Genomic DNA, 20,547 nt, shown 5'->3' with positions numbered 1-20,547 from the left:
TTGCTGGACGACCACCGCCAGACCAGCAAAAAGGAAATGAATTGGATGAAAGGACACTCAAGGGACACGTGGGACTGCAGGATCTGAGTGCTGAAGCAAAGATTGCGTTTGGTTTCGGGTTGTGAGGTTGATGAGACCGAGATCCGACAAGAATGATACCACTTGATATCATGAATTCTGTGCCTCTGTGTCTGTCTCGTCCAACGAAGACCGAAGGATAGCAACTGCCCTCTCTGCTATGGCATTGCGTGATTTGACCTCGTCTAGGTATTCAATGGCGAGTTGCACCTCGTCCGTAAAGTCAACTTCGGCCCCGGCCTGTGCTCTGTGAGATTCTCTAAGTAGGAAGATGGCAGCAACGAATATGTGCATCGATAATGCCCTTGGAAACTAGTCAGGGTCTCTCCAGGAATTAAGACATTCGGAGACTTACCATTGTCTCCGCATTGCGACTGGCTGATCCCAATTGTGGGTTATCCAGATTATGTCCATGGCGGAACGAATGCACACTGCCCGTGCCCAGTCGTACAGGCCGGGCACTGCTAGCCATTCCTTTTGTAGAGAACGGTTTATACGCATGCGATGATGGAGAAGCACGAGGCTGATGTCGAATCGTTGCCATTTGATCCAGGGGTGAATGAGCTCTAGCTCCTGCATTTCTTCGGTCTTTCCACTATCGGGCTGGAGATGGTCGGGTAAGGTGTTGATGACCTCTGCTAGTTCATCATCAGCTAGGCGAACGACTTCAGAAACTGATTGTGTGCCCTCCCGCAGAGCTGATCTGAATCTGTGATACACAGTCGAGGTTCGTGCCATGAATATGTGATACAGCACTGGATGGGGACCATCAATATCAGATTCTGCCGAAGGCAGTGGGACATTGAAGTCTCCTTCGTCTACCTGAGGCACATAGTAAGGGACCGCAAGCCTATTTCAAGAATTAGCACTGCCCCTCTCACCTCACTTCTGGGGGAAAGCCCTACCATTCACAAATGATCAAGGTCCACCACAAACGCCTTTGAGCTTCGAGGCCCAGCTCCGTAGGGGGATGTGGAGATCGGGTGCCGTCCAGACCGAGGATCCGTGCGATTCGTATTGCGCAACTCCAGAGATGACGGTATAGACCAGAATCTCCGAAATTGTGGAAGCACATGCCAAGTACTGCAATCGCCTGAACAGGGCGGATTGTGCTACTTCTCATATAGTCTGCTTCCTCGAGACAGAACAAGGCAGTCTTATACCACTGTTGTAGCATACTTTCAAGGTCTCCTGAATGCCGACGGACACAATCAGACGTGGGCGCATGGATTTGAGAAGGTGGGCGTGGCTTCACCTGCAGGAAGTATCTCGCGAGCTTCCTTGTCATCCATCATCAATAGGGCAGCCTACTCGAGGCAGTCAGATCAGTGCCGTAGCCTCGGAAGGAACGATTCAAGTAGGGACTGACCGTGATGACACTGAAATACACTGATAACCAACCAGGATCGCAATCAGACAAGACAGCGCCCTTTTCTAAGTTATCCATGAACTGAGTATGTTCTCGATCGAACTCGGGATATTCAAGGGCATAGTGGACCCAGGAATTCCACTTCTTGTCATAAGCGATTAGCAGCTCGCTGGACTTTCGGCAGGGTACGTCGACCGTACTCCATCCTTGACGATGTCGAGACACCTGTGAAAATGGCGGAGACTTGAATACCATCTCCTCCAGCGGGTCATGGCACTCCAATAACTTTTGCGCAGTCCTCGGCCTTCGAAGTGATAAATCAGAAGCGGGGCGGACCTGAGAGGCTTCAAGAGCTATTCTTAGTCGCTGATTTTCCTGGACCAGCTCATCGTATGTGGGCAACTTGACTGGATCTTTCCCTCTATGATTCAAACAGCAGTCAGCTTATTAGAGTGAACATGCTCAAGATTGAGAAGCGACCTTGTAACTTCACCCCGCACCATCACAAGCTCTCGTGAGCATGTTTCAGGCGTGCCCTGGCGAATGCAAGTTGAGCACGGTAATCTCTTATCGCACTTGACCTTACGAGCAGCGCAGGATCGACAACTTCGTGGGGCGCGCTGGGTCTTGCGATATGAAGACAGAGTATCAGACGACATATTTAGATCTCTTGATAGAGATCCCTCGACGTTTGGACGCGTCGAGCAGCGGTTTTGGCCGGGGTCACGTTGGTGGCTATAGAGATGTTCTCTCCAAACACAGGCCTGAAATGGAACTCGAACAATAGGATTCAAGGGAAATGTCGATCTTGTTCACTTTCTGGGCTCGTCATGTACGTCAAGAAATTAGACAAAGGTGCGAGATGAGATGTTGACGAGGAGTAAACTCACCCGAACTCAGCCGAGAATATTGCTTATCAGCAATGTGATAAGATAAGCTTGTTCTTATCTCGAGAGAACGATACGTACCATGACTTTACCAAATCCCCTCACATTGTTGGCCCTCGAATTTCATCAGATTTGATACCATCACCACATCACTCTCTATAAGATATTGCCTATAATAGGCTCTTGAGCCGACAGACTCTACCGCCCCTACCCCCCCTCCCCCTTCCCTCCAAGAGTCCCTGATAGCGAATCTAAGATACATAACGGAAACACATCTTTCAACATGGCGTCAGCATTTCATGGAGGAGTCATCCACTCGCTTGGGCCGAACCAAGTTGAGATACTCGAGAGCGCCGGAATCATCGTTGAATCTGATGGACTGATTTCTCAATTCTACACTCAAATATCCGTCGATGAGCTGTCCGCAAAGCTGCCCGGCGATCAAAAAGTCAATGTTCTTGCCAAAGGCCAATTCATATCCCCTGGTTTCATCGACACGCACAACCACGCTCCGCAATGGGCAATGAGAGGTCAGGGGCAGGGTCTTCATATCCTAGACTGGCTTGATCAAGTTACGTTTCCTCACGAAGCTCGCTTCTCCGACCCTACATACGCCCGCAAGGTCTACGAGAGCTGCGTTAAGGGCTTCCTCAAGCAAGGCATTACGACCGCTTCCTACTACGGGTCAAAACACGCTGAGGCAACAAAGATTTTGGCCGACATCTGCCATCAGCTAAATCAGAGGGCCTTCGTAGGAAAGTGTAACATGGATCGTAACGCTCCAAGCTACCTCCATGATGAATCAGCCGAATCGTCTCTGAAGGAGACGGAGGAATGCGTCAAACACATTCGCCAAATCGACCCGACCGGACAGCTGATTCGCCCTGTCCTGACTCCGAGATTCGCTATTTGTTGCACTCCCGACTTGCTCAAAGGTCTGGGTCAGATGGCATCCCAAGACCCAGAGCTAGCGATTCAAACGCATTTCAATGAAGCCGAGCAGGAGATCAAAGCGACAAGAGAGCTGTTCCCACAGTTTTCCAGCGAGGCAGATCTCTACCAACACTATGGTCTCCTGAACCAGCGTTCGATTCTTGCACATTGCACCTTCATGACGGACTACGAGATGGACAGGGTCAAAGAGCTTCAGTGCGGTATTGCGCACTGCCCCATTTCGAACATGACAGTTGGAGGAGGCTTCATGGCGGCCTCCATACGTCAATTTCTGACCAAGGGGATCAAGGTTGGCCTCGGAACCGACAGCGGTGGCGGATTTTCGTCAAGCATGCTTGACAGCATCCGTCAGGCAATCATAGCTTCCAACGCACGAGAAGTCATGTCAGGCGGCAAAGATAAGGCACTATCTCTAGACGAGGTTTTCCACCTCTCAACTCTCGGTGGAGCTCAAGTGTGTTGTCTCGAAGACAAGATTGGAAACTTCGCTGTCGGCAAAGCGTTTGATGCGATACTGGTTACAAGCCCCCTTGATGAAGCATTTGGAGTCATGACGGTCCGAGAAGAGACAGACAGCCTTCGGACAGTGTTTGAGAAGTTTTTGATGACTGGAGATGATCGTAATATTGCTCAAGTGTACGTGCAGGGTAGGCTTGTGAAGGACACATTATAGACCTAAGTTGGTTTTTCAAAGAGAGTTCATTACTAGAGTCGAGTATTCGAACAGTGATACCAACAACAAAAATGTCCTAGCCACGATTCATGATCTCTCTTGACTAAAATTCGCATGCAGCCATTTAGAATTTTACTTGACCCATCTTGAGAGAAAATTGGAGACCGTCTCACGGAAGGCTTCCGGCTCATCGCTTGGCGGACTATGGCCGGACTTCTCAAAGATCGCGAGCTCGCTGTTTGGGATGCCCCTGCTGATCTCTTCTCCATATTCAACAGGTACCACAACGTCATGCCTCCCGGTCGCGACGAGTGTTGGTGCAGTGATGTCCTTCAGTTGTGACCGCACATCAAGCCGCGGAAGGTTGTAAGAGAAGGCAAAATTATGCGTCTCATAGTGGAGGTGCTCGTGAGCATCGTTTCCCTCAAAAGTTGTGTCTCTGGAGCCACTACTCGCGGAATCGTCTTTTGGCTTGTAGATTTCAACAATCTCTGCAAAGGCAGCAGCAAAGTCCTCGTTGTCTCGAATATTGCCGCTGTTGAGTCGGACCTGCCTATCTGGGTCTGGTGTGATTCGGTCGCTGGTGAGGATAGTCTTAATGAAGTTGAAGGCCCCACGGAGACCGCATGCCCATGTATCTCTCAGGATGAGAGCCAGAAGACGATCAGGATGTAACAGGGCATACTGCAGGGCCACAAAACCTCCATAGGATCCTCCTGCTAGAACGAACTTATCGGCACCTGCCCAGGATCTGAACCATTGTGTTAGTCGAGTCGCCATCAACGCGATAAGTAACATTTCAGTCCTTACCTTAACTCGTCTACGTCAGCCACCCAACGTTCATCAGTGTAAGGCGGCCTCAACTCGCTTTCGCCACTGCCTCTCGCATCATACACCAAAACTCGAAAATCAGAGGTCAAGAAGCCGAACGATGAAACCGGTTCTCTATGGTCGGATAAACCAGGCGCGCCATGCAAGACTATAATGAGAGGTTTGGTCTCGTCGCTGTCGCCGAGGAGTTTAACCTGGACTTTAGCCCCGTCACTAAGTTGAACGACGGAGAAGCTCGCCATGTTCTTATCGACGAAACTTATTTGAGTGCTAAAGACGGTCTCAATTGAAGCATATGAGAGACTGGGGTTCTCCTTGGCCTTTTGTACACCGTGAGGGGATCATCCCGCTTATAAATCATGTCTCGATTATGTGCATTATATATCAACTCCCATCGCGTCATCTAACAACAAGATGATACAGTAGTCAACAACCATGCTTTTGACAGCCGAAGGATCGAGACTTGAACAAGAATGGCAAGCTGTCAGATTCTTGTTTCAAGAACGAATCAGAGTATGGGACTTTTGTCGCGACCCATGGTTACTACGCTTGATTGGGAAGAAAAGAGGTTATCAAGTTGCCTGACGCTACTCCGAACCAGCGAGTCTGTCATTTGACACCTTGTTCATCGTTTTCAACATCTAGAAAATTGATGAATACCTGGTGAATCGATTGTTCATCTCGATCCAAATTGATGGCTCGGCATGTAAATCAAAGCATTAGACGCTCTCTTTGATAGCTAGACTGAGATTCAACCAAGACAATAAAAAGGGACGCACCGTTGTTACAGAGGCCGGTTCAGAGGGTTGTGTTGAAAACGGTAAACCTTGAAATCAAATGACTCGACGGGTATTTTGCTCTTGGTCATAAAACCAGCATCCCGAGTAACAGATGCATTCTATCTAACATCGCGGTCTCTCGGCTCAAATGAAGTTACTCAGTCCCATCACTGCTAACAAAGTCTTGCATTGTTTGGGTTTAGACGATTGGGACCTTACTGACCACTCGGAGCCCGCGCGAAGCTTGATTCCAGCATTACTTAATAATTTGGACGAGTTATATCAAACAATGAGACCCAAGCCAGGCTTAGGGCTCTTCGATAGCAAGCAACACGGATCACTTCCTGGTCACCCATCGAAATAGGCTCAGCCCTCCAGTTCTCCAGGGGCTAAAACAAGGGGAGACTGTCGCTGGAAGCAGAAATTCTAGCCTGGTGTGGGGTGAGAAAGAAAGGGGCCAGCCAGATTGGGACATCAACCTAGGAACGAAGGTAGGACCCTTGCCATCGAGTCTCGGTCAGGCCGACAACAGGCCATAACATGTCATCTTTGAGAAGAGTATATGAAGATGCTTATGCTTCAAGAAAGAGTCTTTCACAGATTCGAAAGGCTAGTGCAGTACCCAACGTCATGGGAGTAGCTTTCAGCAGAGATGAAACTTTACTGCGTGAATGGAGATCGCGTGTAGCCATGAGGAAACAATTTCGAGCGAAACACTGACTTCGGGATGAACTGTGCTAGGAACTTGGCTTTGCTTCCTGACTCGTGACAGATCGGATGTAGCCGAATTGGGGGCCTTCTCCGCGACATCCCCAGCTGAAGGACTGCTTGGAGATCGTGGGGACCAAAGCCGACAGCGAGCTCTGAGTGTTCATCCACTTTTTTGAGTATTAAGCACTTTGGAGCCTCGACCGACTGAATCGCAAAACTTAAGCCTCCTCAATCAATCTCTCTGTCTACTGACAAGCGATTTTTTTTTGAACAAACAGCCTTTGAGGATATGGGGGTCTCCCAATAAACCAAACGCTGAGGAATCACAGCGTTGAGACTTGCGAAACTTTACAAACCAAGACCTCCGTTATTTTGCAGCTTTTGTGAACATGGACTACTTTCTTTTGCCAACAATCAACATCGTCAAGCCAACAGGGCATACCCCGGCCAACAATTAGTTTCTTTGGGCGAAAGCAGTGGATTCGATTTTTGGCTCGCGATTATAACACACCTGTTCAATGTCGCAGTCCCACAAGGCGCGGCTGAGCTTAGCTGTTACTCTGCGGCGATGTTCCGAGCCCTAGTTCACGATGGTTGAAGTGGACTCTGATCCTTTTTCAGCCCAAGGGTCTCAAGGGTCTCCAAGGGGCTCTCAAGATGCTTCGTGAAGTGCGACTTAAACAGTCTTTGAGTAGATCAATCATTGCATATAAAGTGCGTGACTTAGCCTGGTCGGAAGTATCACTTTACATTGCGAAACAACAAAGTCTTAATCTTAGTTACCACTACTTCGGATCTCATTCATTCAAACTCCATCGGCTCTCTCATTTTTAGTCGCTCACTTTACTCAAATCATGAGACTCTCGTTTTCCACTCTTTTGGCCGTCCAGGCACTGGTCGGCTCTAGCATAGCCGCCGCTTTGCCGGAAAAGGCCATTCTTCGACCAGTCCAGAAGCGACAAAACTCCATCCCAGCTACACCCCTTGGACCAGCCAAATTCACCCCGAAGACCAACGTCACCTTGCCCTATGAAGGGCTCAACGCGACCAACGCCCTCGTCAGGGCTATGATGAAGCAACCTGCCGTCTTATTAGAGAACATCGAGACAATCACCGATGTTGAGTGCTCGGCTGCTGGACTTGTCCTCAAGTTTAGCGCTACCGAAGACTACAACACATGCTTGGGCGCATGGCCAGCAAAGGACTTCATCATTATCACGAACCACAATGGGACTTGCGACAGCGAGCACGAGCGCGGTGTCTACGTGGTCCAGAACTACACCTTTGACAATGCCACCTTGACTCTTACTGCTTCGTCTACCAAAGCAGAGATCAGTGATCAGATGAATGACGCAGTCATCGATTTCCAGCACACTGGCACTGCTACGACCAAGCGTGATCTCTCCGGAACCATTTCCGCAGACCTTTCTGGCTCCACACTCGTTGCGACGGATGCCTTGAATATTGTCGCCAATGAGGCCAGGCTGGAAAGCACAGTCACCTTAGCCGGCCATGTTCACTACAACTTCTGGAAGTTCAAGGTTGACGAGTTCTACATTGATGTCGACTACTCGTCTGCTTTAAACCTCAATGTCTCTGCTGCAGTCAACGCCCAGTATTCGACCAACTTGTACAACTACAACCCTCTTTCCGTATCTGTTTCTGCCTTCACTATTCCCGGCATTATCGATGTCGGCCCCATAGTGAACTTCGGTCTGGGCATCGAATTTGCTGCATCCGGTGTTGTCAAGGCGTCTGTGGACGTCGTCTCCACTATTGCCGATGCTCAAGTTCACCTTGACTTTTTGGACTCCGCCAAGACCTCTACCACAGGCTGGAAGCCGCAGACCAACGTCTCCACGGATATCACCGCTCAAGTTGAACTTCAGCTAAATCCGTTTGCTGAACTGACCGTTGCCCTGGGTGTCAAGCTCTTCAATGGCCTCCTGGACATGTCTGCTGGAGTCGAGGCGAAGCCTCAGGTCGTCAACGTATTTGCGGTGGACTTTGACTTCGCTTACACCAGCGCCAGTGATGTTACCTTTGCAAAGCCTACTGGGGATCAGTGCAAGAATGGTGCTTGGTTTGCTAGCACTTTCCACTTGGGCGTTGATGCATATGTCACGCAGTTCTACACCAAGAAATTGTACGAGGTCGATGTGCCGATTTACCAGTCGCAATGCTGGAATTTTGTCCACTAGATATAACTTTAGCTTAATGGTATATAAACGAAAAAATGTACTGAACGATTCTAGAGGCTTACGTGATATCTTTGCGCTACTGTGTCCACAGTAGTCAAGGAAAGCCATACCGTTGTAGCTGTCACCGGAATGTTGAAAAGAGGCACCCACTCTGTGGCACTTACGATAGTTTTCGGGTCAACAGCTACTCTGACAAGTATGCTACCATCAATAGTATATTCCAGGTGAAGTTACTTTTCCTACGAAGTACTGGCCCAGGCCCACTCGGCGTGTGTCTGGTACGGTACATCAAGGAGTTACAACCAACTTCATGCAGCGATTTGCCTACTTAGGTATATGCAGCAAAGACTGAACCTCAACATTATATGTCGTATTTGATATGAGAGGCTTAAAGTTGTAAACATTGAATCTTTTGGAGTCCCTGTCTTGATCCTAAGTTCACATGGGGAGCGCTGGCTTAGATCTCGGGGTGGTCTAAGTGAATTGGGAATAGGAAACCCGAAGTCCTAGATTGCTAAATCACATAATTAGATTGACTAGTGGCGCTATCAACACCCCTGCGAATTCCCACTCAGCGAGACTCAGACGCATTTAACAGCAGCTTTTAGAGGCCAATAGGTTACAACCCTTGCTTACACGGTGCTTGGCGTTTAGGGCATATCACAATTACCTTCCCATCGCAGTAATAGTGACCGTCTTGGCCTGTATACGAGATGAGGCGATGATCGTAGCACAGCTTTGAATAGAAGGTCGTCGATGTATGATCAACTCCATGTTGCTCTTCATCCAGAATGACACGATGGAATCAGACTATTCTGGCGACGTACATAACGTCTCTTACCTGCTCTACGACAAGCACTTGCTAGTGTGGTCTTCCAAGATCAACTGAGTTAGTCGCATAATCGCATAATGTCTAACGTCAAGCGCATCGTCGGCCTGTTAGGGTTTTCATCGGGTGTCCTGGCCAGCCCGTTGATCGCGAAGGTTTCCACCGAAGGCACCATCGTTCCCGATAGGTATATCGTTCGCGTTGCTCCAGGCACCTACGACACAGATTTTGAAAGCCACTTGAGCTGGGTTGCCAACGTCCACAAGCGCAGCCTATCTCGTCAGAGCACTGCTGGAGTTGTGAAGACCTTTAGCGTCGGCGACTTCAAAGCTTACGCAGGCGAGTTCGACGCTGAGACAATTGCGGAGATCGAGAAGGACGGATATGTAAGTGAGCCTTGTGTTTCTGCAATCCAATATTCAAAGACTGATCTTGAGATTCAAGGCCGTTAGCGTCGAGCCAGACCGAGTCGTCGAGGCGACAGCATTGGTTACACAAGCGGCTGCTCCGTGGGGACTTTCGAGCCTGTCTTCGACAACTCCCCTAGCAGACGGCAGCAGCTCCAGCCCCTACATATACGATGGCACCGCTGGAGAAGGGACCTACGCCTACGTTCTTGACTCGGGAGTCACCATTGAGCATGCAGAACTCGGGGGGCGCGCCATCCGAGGCTACAACGCCTGGGCACCGAATTACCCTTTTGAGGACGAATTCGGCCACGGCTCCCATGTTGCCGGTATTATTGGCGCAGCTACATACGGCGTGGCGAAGAAGGCGACCGTCGTCGACGTCAAGGTCGTTCGGGGCCTTGTAAGTGCACCGGTTCGTGGAAGCCTGGGAATTGCATCGTTAGCTGACGTTGGGATCTCTACTAGGGCTACTCAACGGTTGCTCATGTCTTGGATGGGTACAGCTGGGCCGTCAACAATATCACCAATACCCCAGGACGGGTCTCCAAAGCTGTCATTAACATGAGCCTAGGTGAGTTGAACCCATACACGCGCGCGCAGCCGATCTTTGACTATGCAGGGAAGGATTGGCTGACTTTACCGAAGCTTTCCCAAAGAGCGACGCGATGAACTCTGCAGTAGATGCGGCTTTCGATCTGGGTGTCACAACGGTGGTCGGTGCCGGGAATGATGGTAAAGACGCTTCGACTAAGTCTCCCGCCTCAGCTCAGAAAGCCATCACGGTCGGCGCGGTCGCTTGGAATTGGACTCGTGCGGACTGGAGCAACTTTGGGGCCGACGTCAACATCTTTGCGCCCGGTCTCGACATCCCATCGCTTTGGAGGCAGCCTGGACAGGTGTCGGTGGTTTCTGGAACGTCCATGGCAACACCCCATGTCGCCGGACTCGTTGCCTATCTCCAAGCATTGTATCCTCTCGAGAATGCGGCAGCTGTTGTAGAGAAGTTGAATGAGCTGGCATTCAAGGGCGTTGTAGGGAATTCGGGAAGTGGGAGCGCAAACGTCCTCGCTCACAGCGGTGTTGTCTCCGTCTGAGTTGCATCATAGACGAGGGGTAGAAGAAGATAGAGCTCGATTTAAGAGAGCTTGCATGTAGGCTCATGCCATGATAATGCAGCCAAGCAGCGCACTCGGAAGGTGTCAACATGACGATTATCATAAGCAGCTCAGTACATCCTACGAGATACGCGTTGTGGGGTCCTTGTCACTTACTTTAGCTATCTCGCGGCTATAGACGCAAGTCCATGCAGAGCCTCGGCAGTCTATTTCTAGTTCCAGTGCGCCGGAAATGTTGCAGAATCAGGTCGAGAAGAGAAATGTTCGGCGAGAATTGCGGAGTCAAGTTGGATTCCTGCGCGTGCCGTGCATCTTTGCCCGTCTCCTCACCAAACCACATTCCTAGAGACCCTCTTATTCTCCAAACACGTCATGCAAGAATGAAACTTGGGGTAAGACTGATGGATCAAGGATCCTACGTCTATCACTTGCAGACGTCTCAACGCGGCGGGGAAGCTCTTGTAGACTTGACAGCAGCTTCATCGAATGGTTCATCAACGTGAGATCTCATAGCTAAGGTAGGGATCACGTTGGATCCCCTCTTTCCCCCGCACTCTACAAAAGGCAGTAATTCGCCGATGAGGGACTCTTTAGTCTGAACTCTCGGGGGTTCGGAGTTCATCCTCGTGTACCCACTCGGGAGCAAACACCAAGTCCCCCGGCCATCTTCCCACGCATCAACCAGCGTGAACCAGCTCCAAAACATGCCGGACACAAATTGGATCGCGGCGGCATCCCCGCGTCTTGGCGAAAGTTTCCCGCACTACCCCGCAGCGGCGCAGCCCACTATCTCGTTCTAGAAAGATAACCCGCGGCGATGACGGTCCTTGACTGGGAGCCGGTCATCCGGGGCCTATTGAGAGATGGGGAAGATATTCTTGGTGATTTGTTCGGTAGATGGGTTTCGTGAGGGGTTCATGGGATAAATATGTCCGTTGCTGCTCGAAGATGCGCTTGAGCTTCGTAGGTCGACCTCAATCATCAAACCTTCACTTTTAGCCCAGATAGTAATCGCCATCATGTCGTCTCCAACAATGAAAGCCGTCAACTACCAAGGCCCTTACAAGGTCAAGGTATCGGAGGTGTCGTTGCCCAAGATCCAGCACCCTGACGATGTCATCGTCAAAGTTACCACTGTAAGATGGACCTCTCCCCGCCCACATGACTGAAGCTAACCAAGTATACAGGCAGCTATTTGCGGCTCAGACTTGCAGTAAGTCTACTAACATCGAAGCAACAACAGCGCATAATTACTCACTATTCACAGCATGTACGAGGGAAGAACGGCCGCAGAGGCCGGCATCACATTCGGTAAGTCACTGATTACATTTGTTCACCGATCATGGGACAGTTTCTGATACGTTGTAGGACATGAGAACATGGGAATCGTGGAGGAGCTCGGCGCCGGTGTCACTCTTCTCAAGAAGGGAGACCGTGTCGTAATGCCATTCAACGTCGCCGATGGCCGCTGCCACAACTGTGAAGAGGGACGGACAGCATTCTGCACTGGTGTAAACCCTGGATTTGCCGGCGGTGCTTATGGTAGGCCAGTATCTTGTGTACCTTGACAAAATATGAGGGCTTACATTTTTTGAAGGATACGTTGCCATGGGCCCCTACCCTGGTGGTCAAGCACAGTATATCAGAGTTCCTTACGCCGATTTCAACGCTCTAAAGCTTCCGGCTGGCAAAGAATTTGAGTCAGATTTCATTTTGCTTGCAGGTACGTATCTATCATCTCCATGATCCTTCAAATCTTGCTGACCTTGTGCGCTCTACCAGATATCTTTCCCACTGGCTGGCACGGCATTGAGCTCTCCGGCTTCAAGCCCGGTGAGAGCGTCGCTGTTTTCGGTGCCGGCCCTGTGGGACTGATGGCCGCTTACTCGGCGGTTCTTCGCGGCGCATCAAGAGTTTATGTAGTCGATCGCGTTCCCGAGCGTCTTCAGTCCGCTGAGAAGATCGGATGTACGCCAGTGGACTTCACCAAAGGCGATGCTGTCGAGCAAATTAAGAAGCTGAATGGCGGAGAAGTTGACCGCTCTGTAGATGCTGTTGGATACCAGGCCGTGAGTGCCGGTGGAAACACTGAGCAGCCCAACATTGTATTGGAGAATATGATCAAGGTCACACGAGCCTGCGGTGGACTTGGCATTCCGGGACTTTACGTTCCGAGGTAAGAATTTGTCCTTTCACTTGGCTTGTTTTGCGGCTCTAACGATGCACGTTTATAGCGACCCCGGCGCGTCCGATGATGCTTCGGCAAAGGGCATGATCAGCTTGAGTTTCGGTAAGCTCTTCGAGAAGGGACTCTCCCTTGGAACCGGGCAGTGCAACGTCAAGGCGTACAACCGATACCTGCGTGATTTGATCATTGCGGGCAAGGCCAAGCCCAGCTTTGTTGTCTCACATGAGATCAATATCGATGATGCAGAAGTCGCGTATGAGAAGTTTGACAAGAGAATCGACGGCTATACGAAGGTTCTTATCCACCCCAACGGCGGTTTCTAATCTATATGAATGTGTTTGGGGTTCGGGGAGTCGGCGGCTGTTGTCATATTGAAAAGCAAGAGACTAGGGGCGTTGTTGATGGTGTTGTGAGTGGCTAGGCGGCATAGCGAGGTTTCTTGACCACATGTTGTGAGATGATGCTCAACAACATGCAGAAATATTCAATTGGATCATTTCCTGTTAATTTGCCTTCCAAGTCTCAACTCTCTTGATGGATGTTTCATACTAGTGCTCAAGTCCACGGAAACACGACAATGGAAAGGAGGGTTGGCTCAGAGCTATTCGTGGTAAATTGAGCAAAGCATGTTCAACTTACTACTGTCGGTCTCGCTTATTGCAGCATTTCACGCTGGCAATCAAATTTGGCAAGAGCTAAAGTAATATTTCGATTAGAACTTATGAGAGTTATCGTGCCACTCTGGCCTATTGTGGTAAAATGGTGATGGTGACCTTGGTCCACGACTTTCCGCCCGACCCTTTTCCACATCATCCGCATCAGAGACATGCACTTCAATCTCTTGAGTGCATAAGATGCCCATTTCGATCGCGCCAACTTTGGTTTCATGATACTCCTCCCTCTTTACGATGCTCTCCCTAGACTCTGAGCGTTCCATCGGAATTGTGATGTTGGTGATAGGAGACCTCGCCGCATGTTTCCGACTCTTGTCTGTGCCTGCAGTCTTCGTGTATGGCCAAGCGCTATCTTCGCTGGTTCTTGATAGGGATGAGGCATTTCCGCCGTATGATTTGACCATGGTCGTCTTCGCCCTTCTCCAGTACTCCTCCATCAAGCTGTCCAATACTGGTAGTGAAGCTGTCACAACTCCTAAAGACAAGTCCAGGCATGCCCATATTAGGGTTTCGGTGTAGTCCCATGTGTAGTCGTTGGTGTGTGTGGGGAGAATCTGATGCAGTAAACCACTCAAAACTGCTAAACCCCCAATCATCCAGATTGCGAACAGTCGAATCTTCTTTGCCATTTCCATCCTGATTTTCCATAGTATAACAGCAGGCGCGGTCATCAAGATGAGCCCCTGGGCCACATGCAAGCCGGTCAGAATCTTTGACTGGCTGTCCATGTTGATACACGAAGGAGCTGACTCTCGTCTTCCCCGGGTTGCCAGGTTCCACTGTGCTGCCGGCGGACTGCATGCAAAGACGTTTAGGAAGATGGCGAGTAAGAAGTATGCAAAGGTCGATCCGATGAAGATGTCGCACGCGATTCGCCACCACCTCGGGAGTCTGTCCGCTAGTCTTCGCATGAAAGTTGCTATGGAGAGCTTAATCATACCCACGGCAACGAAGAATGCTGTCTTGGAAACCATGGCCAATAAGACGCCATTGTTGAATTGTTCGTAAGTGACTTCCCAGACATGGAGGGAAGCTCCACCGATTGCGAGGGAACGAAGTTGCGCGATTGGGTAAACGAGAGCTACAAGCTGTCGGGGGCAGAGTCAGTTCATGGAGGTATTCTCGATCTATCATCTGTCTGGCACGTACAGCAGCAACGATGATGGTCCAGTCGTCGCAGCCGAACTGCATGACCGAACCTTTTCGCAACCTAAGCCATGCTCTTGCAACTGTTGGCGCAACAATAGCTAGGATAACGAAAACGAGGCCTGCCAAAACGCCGGGCAACTTCGTCTCGTGGGAGTAGTCGGGAGGTTGCTTGGCGACGAGGGAATAGCCTGTCATCGGGTTGGCAGTCGTCATTCCGGCCATGCGGAAGAGACCCTTGACGATGAAATAATCATTCTGAGTTGAGGGGGGTTCTCCGACGAACGCCGACGTCCCCGTCAAGGGGAGGCTGCTCGCGTCATCTGGTATCGAGGGAATATCCATCAGATGCCGCCATTAGTATCGATGGAACTCGGCGCGAGTTTTGGATTGAGAGAATCTACAGGAAAATATTGGGAAACCCTTGAGAAAAGTGTCGGGGGTTGTCATGATTGATCTACGATCGAGAAAGGCAGCACATGTGCCGCTGACACGCGCTTCTGAAGGCAAAAGCAATGACACGACCGCATGAGGATTGAGACCCCGAAGTCACTTCCCTGTCGCCCCGGAGTTATGAAGAAAGTCATCTCCTGCGCCGCACGTAAACGTGGGTGATCGTTCCTTTTGACACATGGTCATAAATGAACGCGTGAGACTCAATGCAGGTGATGGCTAATTCGGCATCTCCTCCGGCTGGAAGCACCTCAGCCGTCTTGGCCAACAGCATTTGAGTTGGCAAAAACAAGTTGAGATCCACTTGAGACCCAAAATGGCGAAGATCTTGTGTTAAGGCTACTTTAGGCGCGATTTGGAAGTTTCTTTTACACAAGATCAAAGACATCGTATTCATACTCGATGCAAAGTGTCATGAAGTTACTGGATGTTCGGACTACGCCGAAAGTATGAAAACATAGATTGATGATGTTTGTTTGAGTCAAACTTACCATGAACACTAGTGAGCCTCATCTCTTTCTAATCCCCAAGTCCCACAAGGATGCAGGCCATCCCGATCTAGGCTGTGATCCGTGAGCTTCCGCCTGCCCCGTCGCGTTTCCGCTTAAATCCCCACTAACCCTGCAGCATGCATACAATCTCTCTGGGCTCTGCCCATTCAGGACGCTGGTTGCCGGGATAGAGGTTTGTTGACATCGGACTTCCCACATGAAACTGGCCAGGATGGGGTAACAGTAGTAGTAGTTCGGGGCCGTGGCCAATCTTCAGCACGCGCAGGCATGCTCGAAGAACCTCATCTTTCCGTACGTGGCATATGATCTATCATTGGGCCACATGAGCGCCAAACAGAACAACGACCGACGTGACAGCCCATATTAGGCTCTTGTTCAGCGTACGCTGGGCAGCAGCGGCGGAGCCCTTCGGCGAAGCCGTGGCTGACGCAGTTGCGTAGGTCCCCAAATGAAGTTGACTGGAGATACTCGTAGCCTGCGCTTCGTTGACTGTTGCCCTACAAGGCTCTGCTGTGAAGGTCACATTGGTCGTGATGGCACATGACATCGGGCTGGTGACTGGATCGTCGTATTTCCCATCGTAAAGCCCGTGATATGTCGTCAATGACGCGTAGTTGATCATGCCCAAAGCAGTTGGGCATGTCCCAGTGAAGGTTGGCGTTGGGGCTCCCTGCTCAATGGTGAAGTCGAAAGTGTCGTTGCCGATCTTTTCGTTGGCTGAATACTCGACCCAGGATTTAGAAAGATTACACCAAGGTCCGGTGTGAATAGTCCAGGAAAACGTGTACTCGCCCACGTCAAGCACATCGGCATAGCGGGCCTCTATGTGCGGGTTGTCGAGATAGGTTGTGTCGTTCTTCAGGATGGACCCAATGGTGTTGAAAGGTAGTCTCTGTATCTGTCCATGAGGCTTCTTGTAGATATCCCAGGAGAAAACCCAGCCGAAGTGATAGGCGACATTGGGGTTTTGCAGTGAAAGAAGGACCGGGAAGCCGTCGTTTGTTTTGGAGTATTTCCCACCTGCGCGGGGGAACACGAGGTCGAGCTCAATGGCATTGGTCGGTAGCTGGGCCGTTGCTAAGTGCGTTACAAAGAGTAAGACGATCGTGACCATGCCGTAGAAGACACCCATAGTGCGCCCGAAAGCGCCTCGAAGAGGCGGATTGAATGAATGTCGAATTGGGCTGACGGAAGAAACCACTCGTGCATCTCACATCAGAAAAGGAGGAACTTCGTTGGGGAAATTGGACGAATCCTTCGACCCCATGAGATCTTGGCAACTTTAGCGGCTCCGTCTCTCGGCCGAGAATCCAGTCAGCTCCGGTACGAGGGCATTTACCAACTGCACTAAGAGCGGTCCACTATTGATACTAGATTCGGGCTATTTGTATTGTCAGAGTATCAGTAGATTGCAGCAACTCACCAACTCTAAACGGCATGAAAAATGAAGATGATTTGCCAATCTGAGTGATCATGTCGATGAAACTTTGGAGGGGAGAAATAATCATATTCACTCATGAAAAAGAATATAAATGTAGGTGAAGTAATTATTAAACACCATATGTGGACCTTATAGACGATAATACCATCAGTGTTGCAAGCTTCTTCCCTATAGCTACCAGTAGACTCTCGAGGGCTCGTGCAGAAGCCGAGAAGCCGATACATATGTATGTTGCAAATCCCATCAGATCGCTGTTTGCTGAAGAGACTACGTAGTCAATTGTGGCTCTCAACCTTGCGATATTTTGACTTCAAGCTTAAGACTGATCATTCGTTTCCATTGTTGATCTTGACCTAGCAGTCCAAGCCGGACATTTTCTAGTTACTTTCCTTCAATCCATGTCTTCTTCAGACTCCAGCTATCCACATATGTCTCTGTCTCCGCGGCACAATAGAAAAAGGGTGCTCGACTTACTTCCTCTCCCCCAGTGCCACAATTTCCGCCTCAATAGCTGCTCCAAACGCCGTCGTGTTACCTGAGCCCTTCATATCTGGCGTCAAAACCGCGGCTTCTGCGCGTCCCAACACGTTCTCAATGGCCTTCAGCACCAAGCTTGCAGCATCCGTAAAGCCAAAGTGTTGGAGCAGCATCTGACCAGCCCAGATCATGCCAATAGGATTGGCAACGCCTTTACCAGCGATGTCGGGTGCGCTGCCGTGCACCGGCTCGAACAAGCTAGGAAACTTGCCATCTGGGTTGATGTTTGCTGAAGGAGCAATGGCAATAGTACCTGTGCAAGCAGGCCCCAAGTCCGAAAGAATGTCGCCAAACAAATTACTTCCAACGACAACGTCAAAGATGTCTGGTCGTTGTACGAAGTGGGCAGTGAGGATATCGATGTGGTACTTGTCAACCTGGACATCTTCATAGTTCTTGGCCATCTCTACCACACGAGAGTCCCAATAAGGCATGGATATGCTGATACCATTGCTCTTGGTGGCACTTGTGAGACGCTTGCGAGGACGGCTTTGGGCGAGGTCGAACGCATAACGAAGAACCCTGTCAACACCTACTCTGGTCATGACGGTCTCTTGGATAACAGTCTCTCGGTCGGTTCCCTCAAATATTTTGCCGCCAATGCTGCTGTACTCGCCCTCGGTGTTCTCACGAACAATCCAGAAGTCGATATCGCCTGGCTTCCGATTGGCCAATGGAGAGGTAACGCCGGGCATCAGACGACAGGGACGCAGGTTGATGTATTGGTCGAACTCGCGGCGGAACTTGAGCAAGCTACCCCAGAGAGAGACATCGTCGGGAACTTGGTCTGGCATGCCCACGGCGCCGAAGTAAATTGCGTCAAACTTGAGAAGCTTCTCCTTCCAGTCCGAAGGCATCATCTGCCCATGCTTGTGGTAGTATGCGCAGCTGGCAAAGTCGAACCACTCAAATTCCAGCGTAAGTCCGAAGATTTTTGCGACGGCTTCGAGACTCTTGACACCCCATGGCATGACCTCGACGCCGATGCCGTCGCCAGGGATGACTGCGATCTTGAGGGATTGAGGAGACATTGTGGCGGTAGGTAGTGATCCGACTGGTTGAACTGATGTGATGAGACCAAAATGACATTGACCTCAACTGTCAACTTATGTAAATGGATTTGTGTAAGACGTTTGACAAGAGTTCAGAGTGTTCCTGAAGTCGGAGGAGTCGTATCAGCACCCGGGCGAAGACCGGCGTTGCCTTCGCTTAAATGATGAGCCGCGGGATCCGGAAGCCGACACCCTTCTTCCATGTGCCGGGTCACTTCGTCCGTGAGGCTATTGTATGAATCACCTAGAGCACATCGGGAGATAGTATCGGGGTAATTTTTCTTGCAGTTGGTGCCATATTTCCTGTGCACTGCATGTGTGCTATTCCATTTAATTTGGTGATATCTTACTCATATGCTCTTATTACCTTAAGTCATCTCGGCCATCTGCTCGAGAGCCACTGAAACATCTAGTCACTCAAAATCGTGCAATTATAACATTTGAAAACGCAGAAACCTTCTCATCTTCCTTCAATATGGTCAAAGTCGCTGTTTTGGGTGCCTCGGGGCAGATTGGACAACCCTTGAGTCTCCTACTCAAATCGGTATGACTCCAAAAGCCTCAGTCATACGGTATCCAGTGCAAGGCAACTGACATATTTCATCTTAGTCACTTCTTGTGACAGATCTCAGACTTTACGATGTTGTTCACGCTGTGGGCGTGGCTACGGATCTGAACCATATTGATACTCCTTCAGTCGTTAAGGGTTACCTCCCCGAGAATGATGGTCTTCAAAAGGCTCTTAGCGGAGCGGAAGTCGTACTGATCTCTGCTGGCATTGCTCGCAAGCCGGGTATGACTCGTGATGGTTAGACCCTCATTTCCAGCACAACCTGAATCTTTGGGCTTACACACTTTCAGACTTGTTCAAGACCAACGCCGGCATCATTGCAGACTTGGCTGCTGGAGTTGCCCAGTTCTGCCCTAAGGCATTGGTTGCAATTATCACCAATCCAGTCAACAGCACTGTCCCCATTGCCGCCGAAGTGTTGAAGAAGCACGGAGTTTTTGATCCCAAGCGCTTGTTTGGCGTCACGACACTGGATGTCGTGCGCGGATCCAAGTTTGTTGCTGATGTCCTTGGCAATATCAGCCCACAGGATCTCAAGGTACCTGTTGTTGGCGGGCATTCCGGAGCAACAATCTTGCCGTTGATTAGCCAATCCCAGCCCCCAGTACAGCTAACCCAAGAGCAAATTGAGGCTATCACAAATAGTAAGTTCATTCGTCGTAAAGATGGCAAACGCGCAAGCTAATGTAGCATTTGCAGGAGTCCAATTCGGCGGAGACGAAATTGTCAAAGCCAAGGCCGGTGCTGGGTCTGCGACAACATGCATGGCGTACGCTGGTTTCCGGTAAGTCGAGTCCTTTCAGGAAATACATCTGTTTAGTCCATGGACAGTTACTTATCATGATCCCCTCTTAGCTTTGCTCAAGCCATTATCAAGGCATCTCAAGGCCAAAGTGGTATCGTGGAACCTGCCTATGTCTACCTCCCTGGGTTGCAAGGAGGTGAGGCTGTTGCCCACGAGCTTGGAGTGAGCTACTTTGCTGTCCCGGTAACCTTCGGGCCCGGCGGTGCCGAGACCGCGCATCCCATTGGATCTTTGTCTGATTATGAAAAGGGTCTCTTGCAGGTGGCCATCGATGAACTGGGAGGAAACATCAATAAGGGGGAGGCCTTCATACAGTCACGGGCGTAGCGGC

General features: G+C 50.2%; 10 protein-coding genes across 10 annotated transcripts; 5 read left to right on the top strand and 5 right to left on the bottom strand.

The window, feature by feature from the left end:
* Window positions 1-168: 168 nt before the first annotated feature.
* Window positions 169-1,702, bottom strand: HER10_EVM0007274 (uncharacterized protein; the record flags this gene model as incomplete). The annotated part of the gene is made up of 5 exons (XM_035476833.1): window positions 169-382; window positions 434-928; window positions 984-1,269; window positions 1,334-1,385; window positions 1,448-1,702. The coding sequence occupies 5 exons, from the start codon at window positions 1,700-1,702 to the stop codon at window positions 169-171; spliced, it is 1,302 nt and encodes a 433-aa protein (XP_035328166.1).
* Window positions 1,703-2,587: 885 nt separating this feature from the next.
* On the top strand, window positions 2,588-3,961 carry HER10_EVM0005624 (guanine deaminase; the record flags this gene model as incomplete). Its single annotated transcript, XM_035475232.1, has 1 exon — window positions 2,588-3,961. Exon 1 carries the CDS (start codon window positions 2,618-2,620, stop codon window positions 3,959-3,961), a length of 1,344 nt encoding a protein of 447 aa, XP_035328009.1. The 5' UTR covers window positions 2,588-2,617.
* Window positions 3,962-4,093: 132 nt separating this feature from the next.
* Window positions 4,094-5,034, bottom strand: HER10_EVM0008565 (uncharacterized protein; the record flags this gene model as incomplete). The annotated part of the gene is made up of 2 exons (XM_035478082.1): window positions 4,094-4,712; window positions 4,772-5,034. 2 exons carry the CDS (start codon window positions 5,032-5,034, stop codon window positions 4,094-4,096), a joined length of 882 nt encoding a protein of 293 aa, XP_035328275.1.
* A 2,102-nt stretch (window positions 5,035-7,136) lies between these two features.
* Window positions 7,137-8,483, top strand: HER10_EVM0001477 (uncharacterized protein; the record flags this gene model as incomplete). The annotated part of the gene is made up of 1 exon (XM_035471222.1): window positions 7,137-8,483. One exon carries the CDS (start codon window positions 7,137-7,139, stop codon window positions 8,481-8,483), a length of 1,347 nt encoding a protein of 448 aa, XP_035327609.1.
* A 909-nt stretch (window positions 8,484-9,392) lies between these two features.
* HER10_EVM0011752 (alkaline protease) lies at window positions 9,393-10,816 on the top strand (the record flags this gene model as incomplete). The annotated part of the gene is made up of 4 exons (XM_035481175.1): window positions 9,393-9,698; window positions 9,757-10,122; window positions 10,188-10,293; window positions 10,368-10,816. 4 exons carry the CDS (start codon window positions 9,393-9,395, stop codon window positions 10,814-10,816), a joined length of 1,227 nt encoding a protein of 408 aa, XP_035328547.1.
* Window positions 10,817-11,856: 1,040 nt separating this feature from the next.
* Window positions 11,857-13,348, top strand: HER10_EVM0002949 (alcohol dehydrogenase GroES-like domain-containing protein; the record flags this gene model as incomplete). The annotated part of the gene is made up of 7 exons (XM_035472640.1): window positions 11,857-11,973; window positions 12,025-12,050; window positions 12,105-12,148; window positions 12,206-12,379; window positions 12,435-12,560; window positions 12,620-13,013; window positions 13,072-13,348. The coding sequence occupies 7 exons, from the start codon at window positions 11,857-11,859 to the stop codon at window positions 13,346-13,348; spliced, it is 1,158 nt and encodes a 385-aa protein (XP_035327743.1).
* Window positions 13,349-13,737: 389 nt separating this feature from the next.
* On the bottom strand, window positions 13,738-15,190 carry HER10_EVM0000118 (uncharacterized protein; the record flags this gene model as incomplete). Its single annotated transcript, XM_035469913.1, has 2 exons — window positions 13,738-14,787; window positions 14,849-15,190. The coding sequence occupies 2 exons, from the start codon at window positions 15,188-15,190 to the stop codon at window positions 13,738-13,740; spliced, it is 1,392 nt and encodes a 463-aa protein (XP_035327489.1).
* A 772-nt stretch (window positions 15,191-15,962) lies between these two features.
* HER10_EVM0010229 (uncharacterized protein) lies at window positions 15,963-17,285 on the bottom strand (the record flags this gene model as incomplete). Its single annotated transcript, XM_035479696.1, has 2 exons — window positions 15,963-16,959; window positions 17,234-17,285. The coding sequence occupies 2 exons, from the start codon at window positions 17,283-17,285 to the stop codon at window positions 16,121-16,123; spliced, it is 891 nt and encodes a 296-aa protein (XP_035328411.1). The 3' UTR covers window positions 15,963-16,120.
* Window positions 17,286-17,721: 436 nt separating this feature from the next.
* On the bottom strand, window positions 17,722-18,894 carry HER10_EVM0012599 (D-malate dehydrogenase; the record flags this gene model as incomplete). The annotated part of the gene is made up of 1 exon (XM_035481992.1): window positions 17,722-18,894. Exon 1 carries the CDS (start codon window positions 18,817-18,819, stop codon window positions 17,722-17,724), a length of 1,098 nt encoding a protein of 365 aa, XP_035328624.1. The 5' UTR covers window positions 18,820-18,894.
* Window positions 18,895-19,315: 421 nt separating this feature from the next.
* HER10_EVM0007826 (malate dehydrogenase) lies at window positions 19,316-20,543 on the top strand (the record flags this gene model as incomplete). Its single annotated transcript, XM_035477370.1, has 5 exons — window positions 19,316-19,384; window positions 19,450-19,615; window positions 19,702-20,055; window positions 20,111-20,195; window positions 20,267-20,543. 5 exons carry the CDS (start codon window positions 19,316-19,318, stop codon window positions 20,541-20,543), a joined length of 951 nt encoding a protein of 316 aa, XP_035328211.1.
* Between the last annotated feature and the right edge of the window lie 4 nt (window positions 20,544-20,547).

This window comes from Colletotrichum scovillei (genome assembly GCF_011075155.1).
Source record: "Colletotrichum scovillei strain TJNH1 chromosome Unknown Contig00010, whole genome shotgun sequence".
Classification (NCBI taxonomy): Eukaryota; Fungi; Ascomycota; class Sordariomycetes; order Glomerellales; family Glomerellaceae; genus Colletotrichum; species Colletotrichum scovillei.
This window is presented reverse-complemented; position numbering and strand designations above follow the sequence as displayed.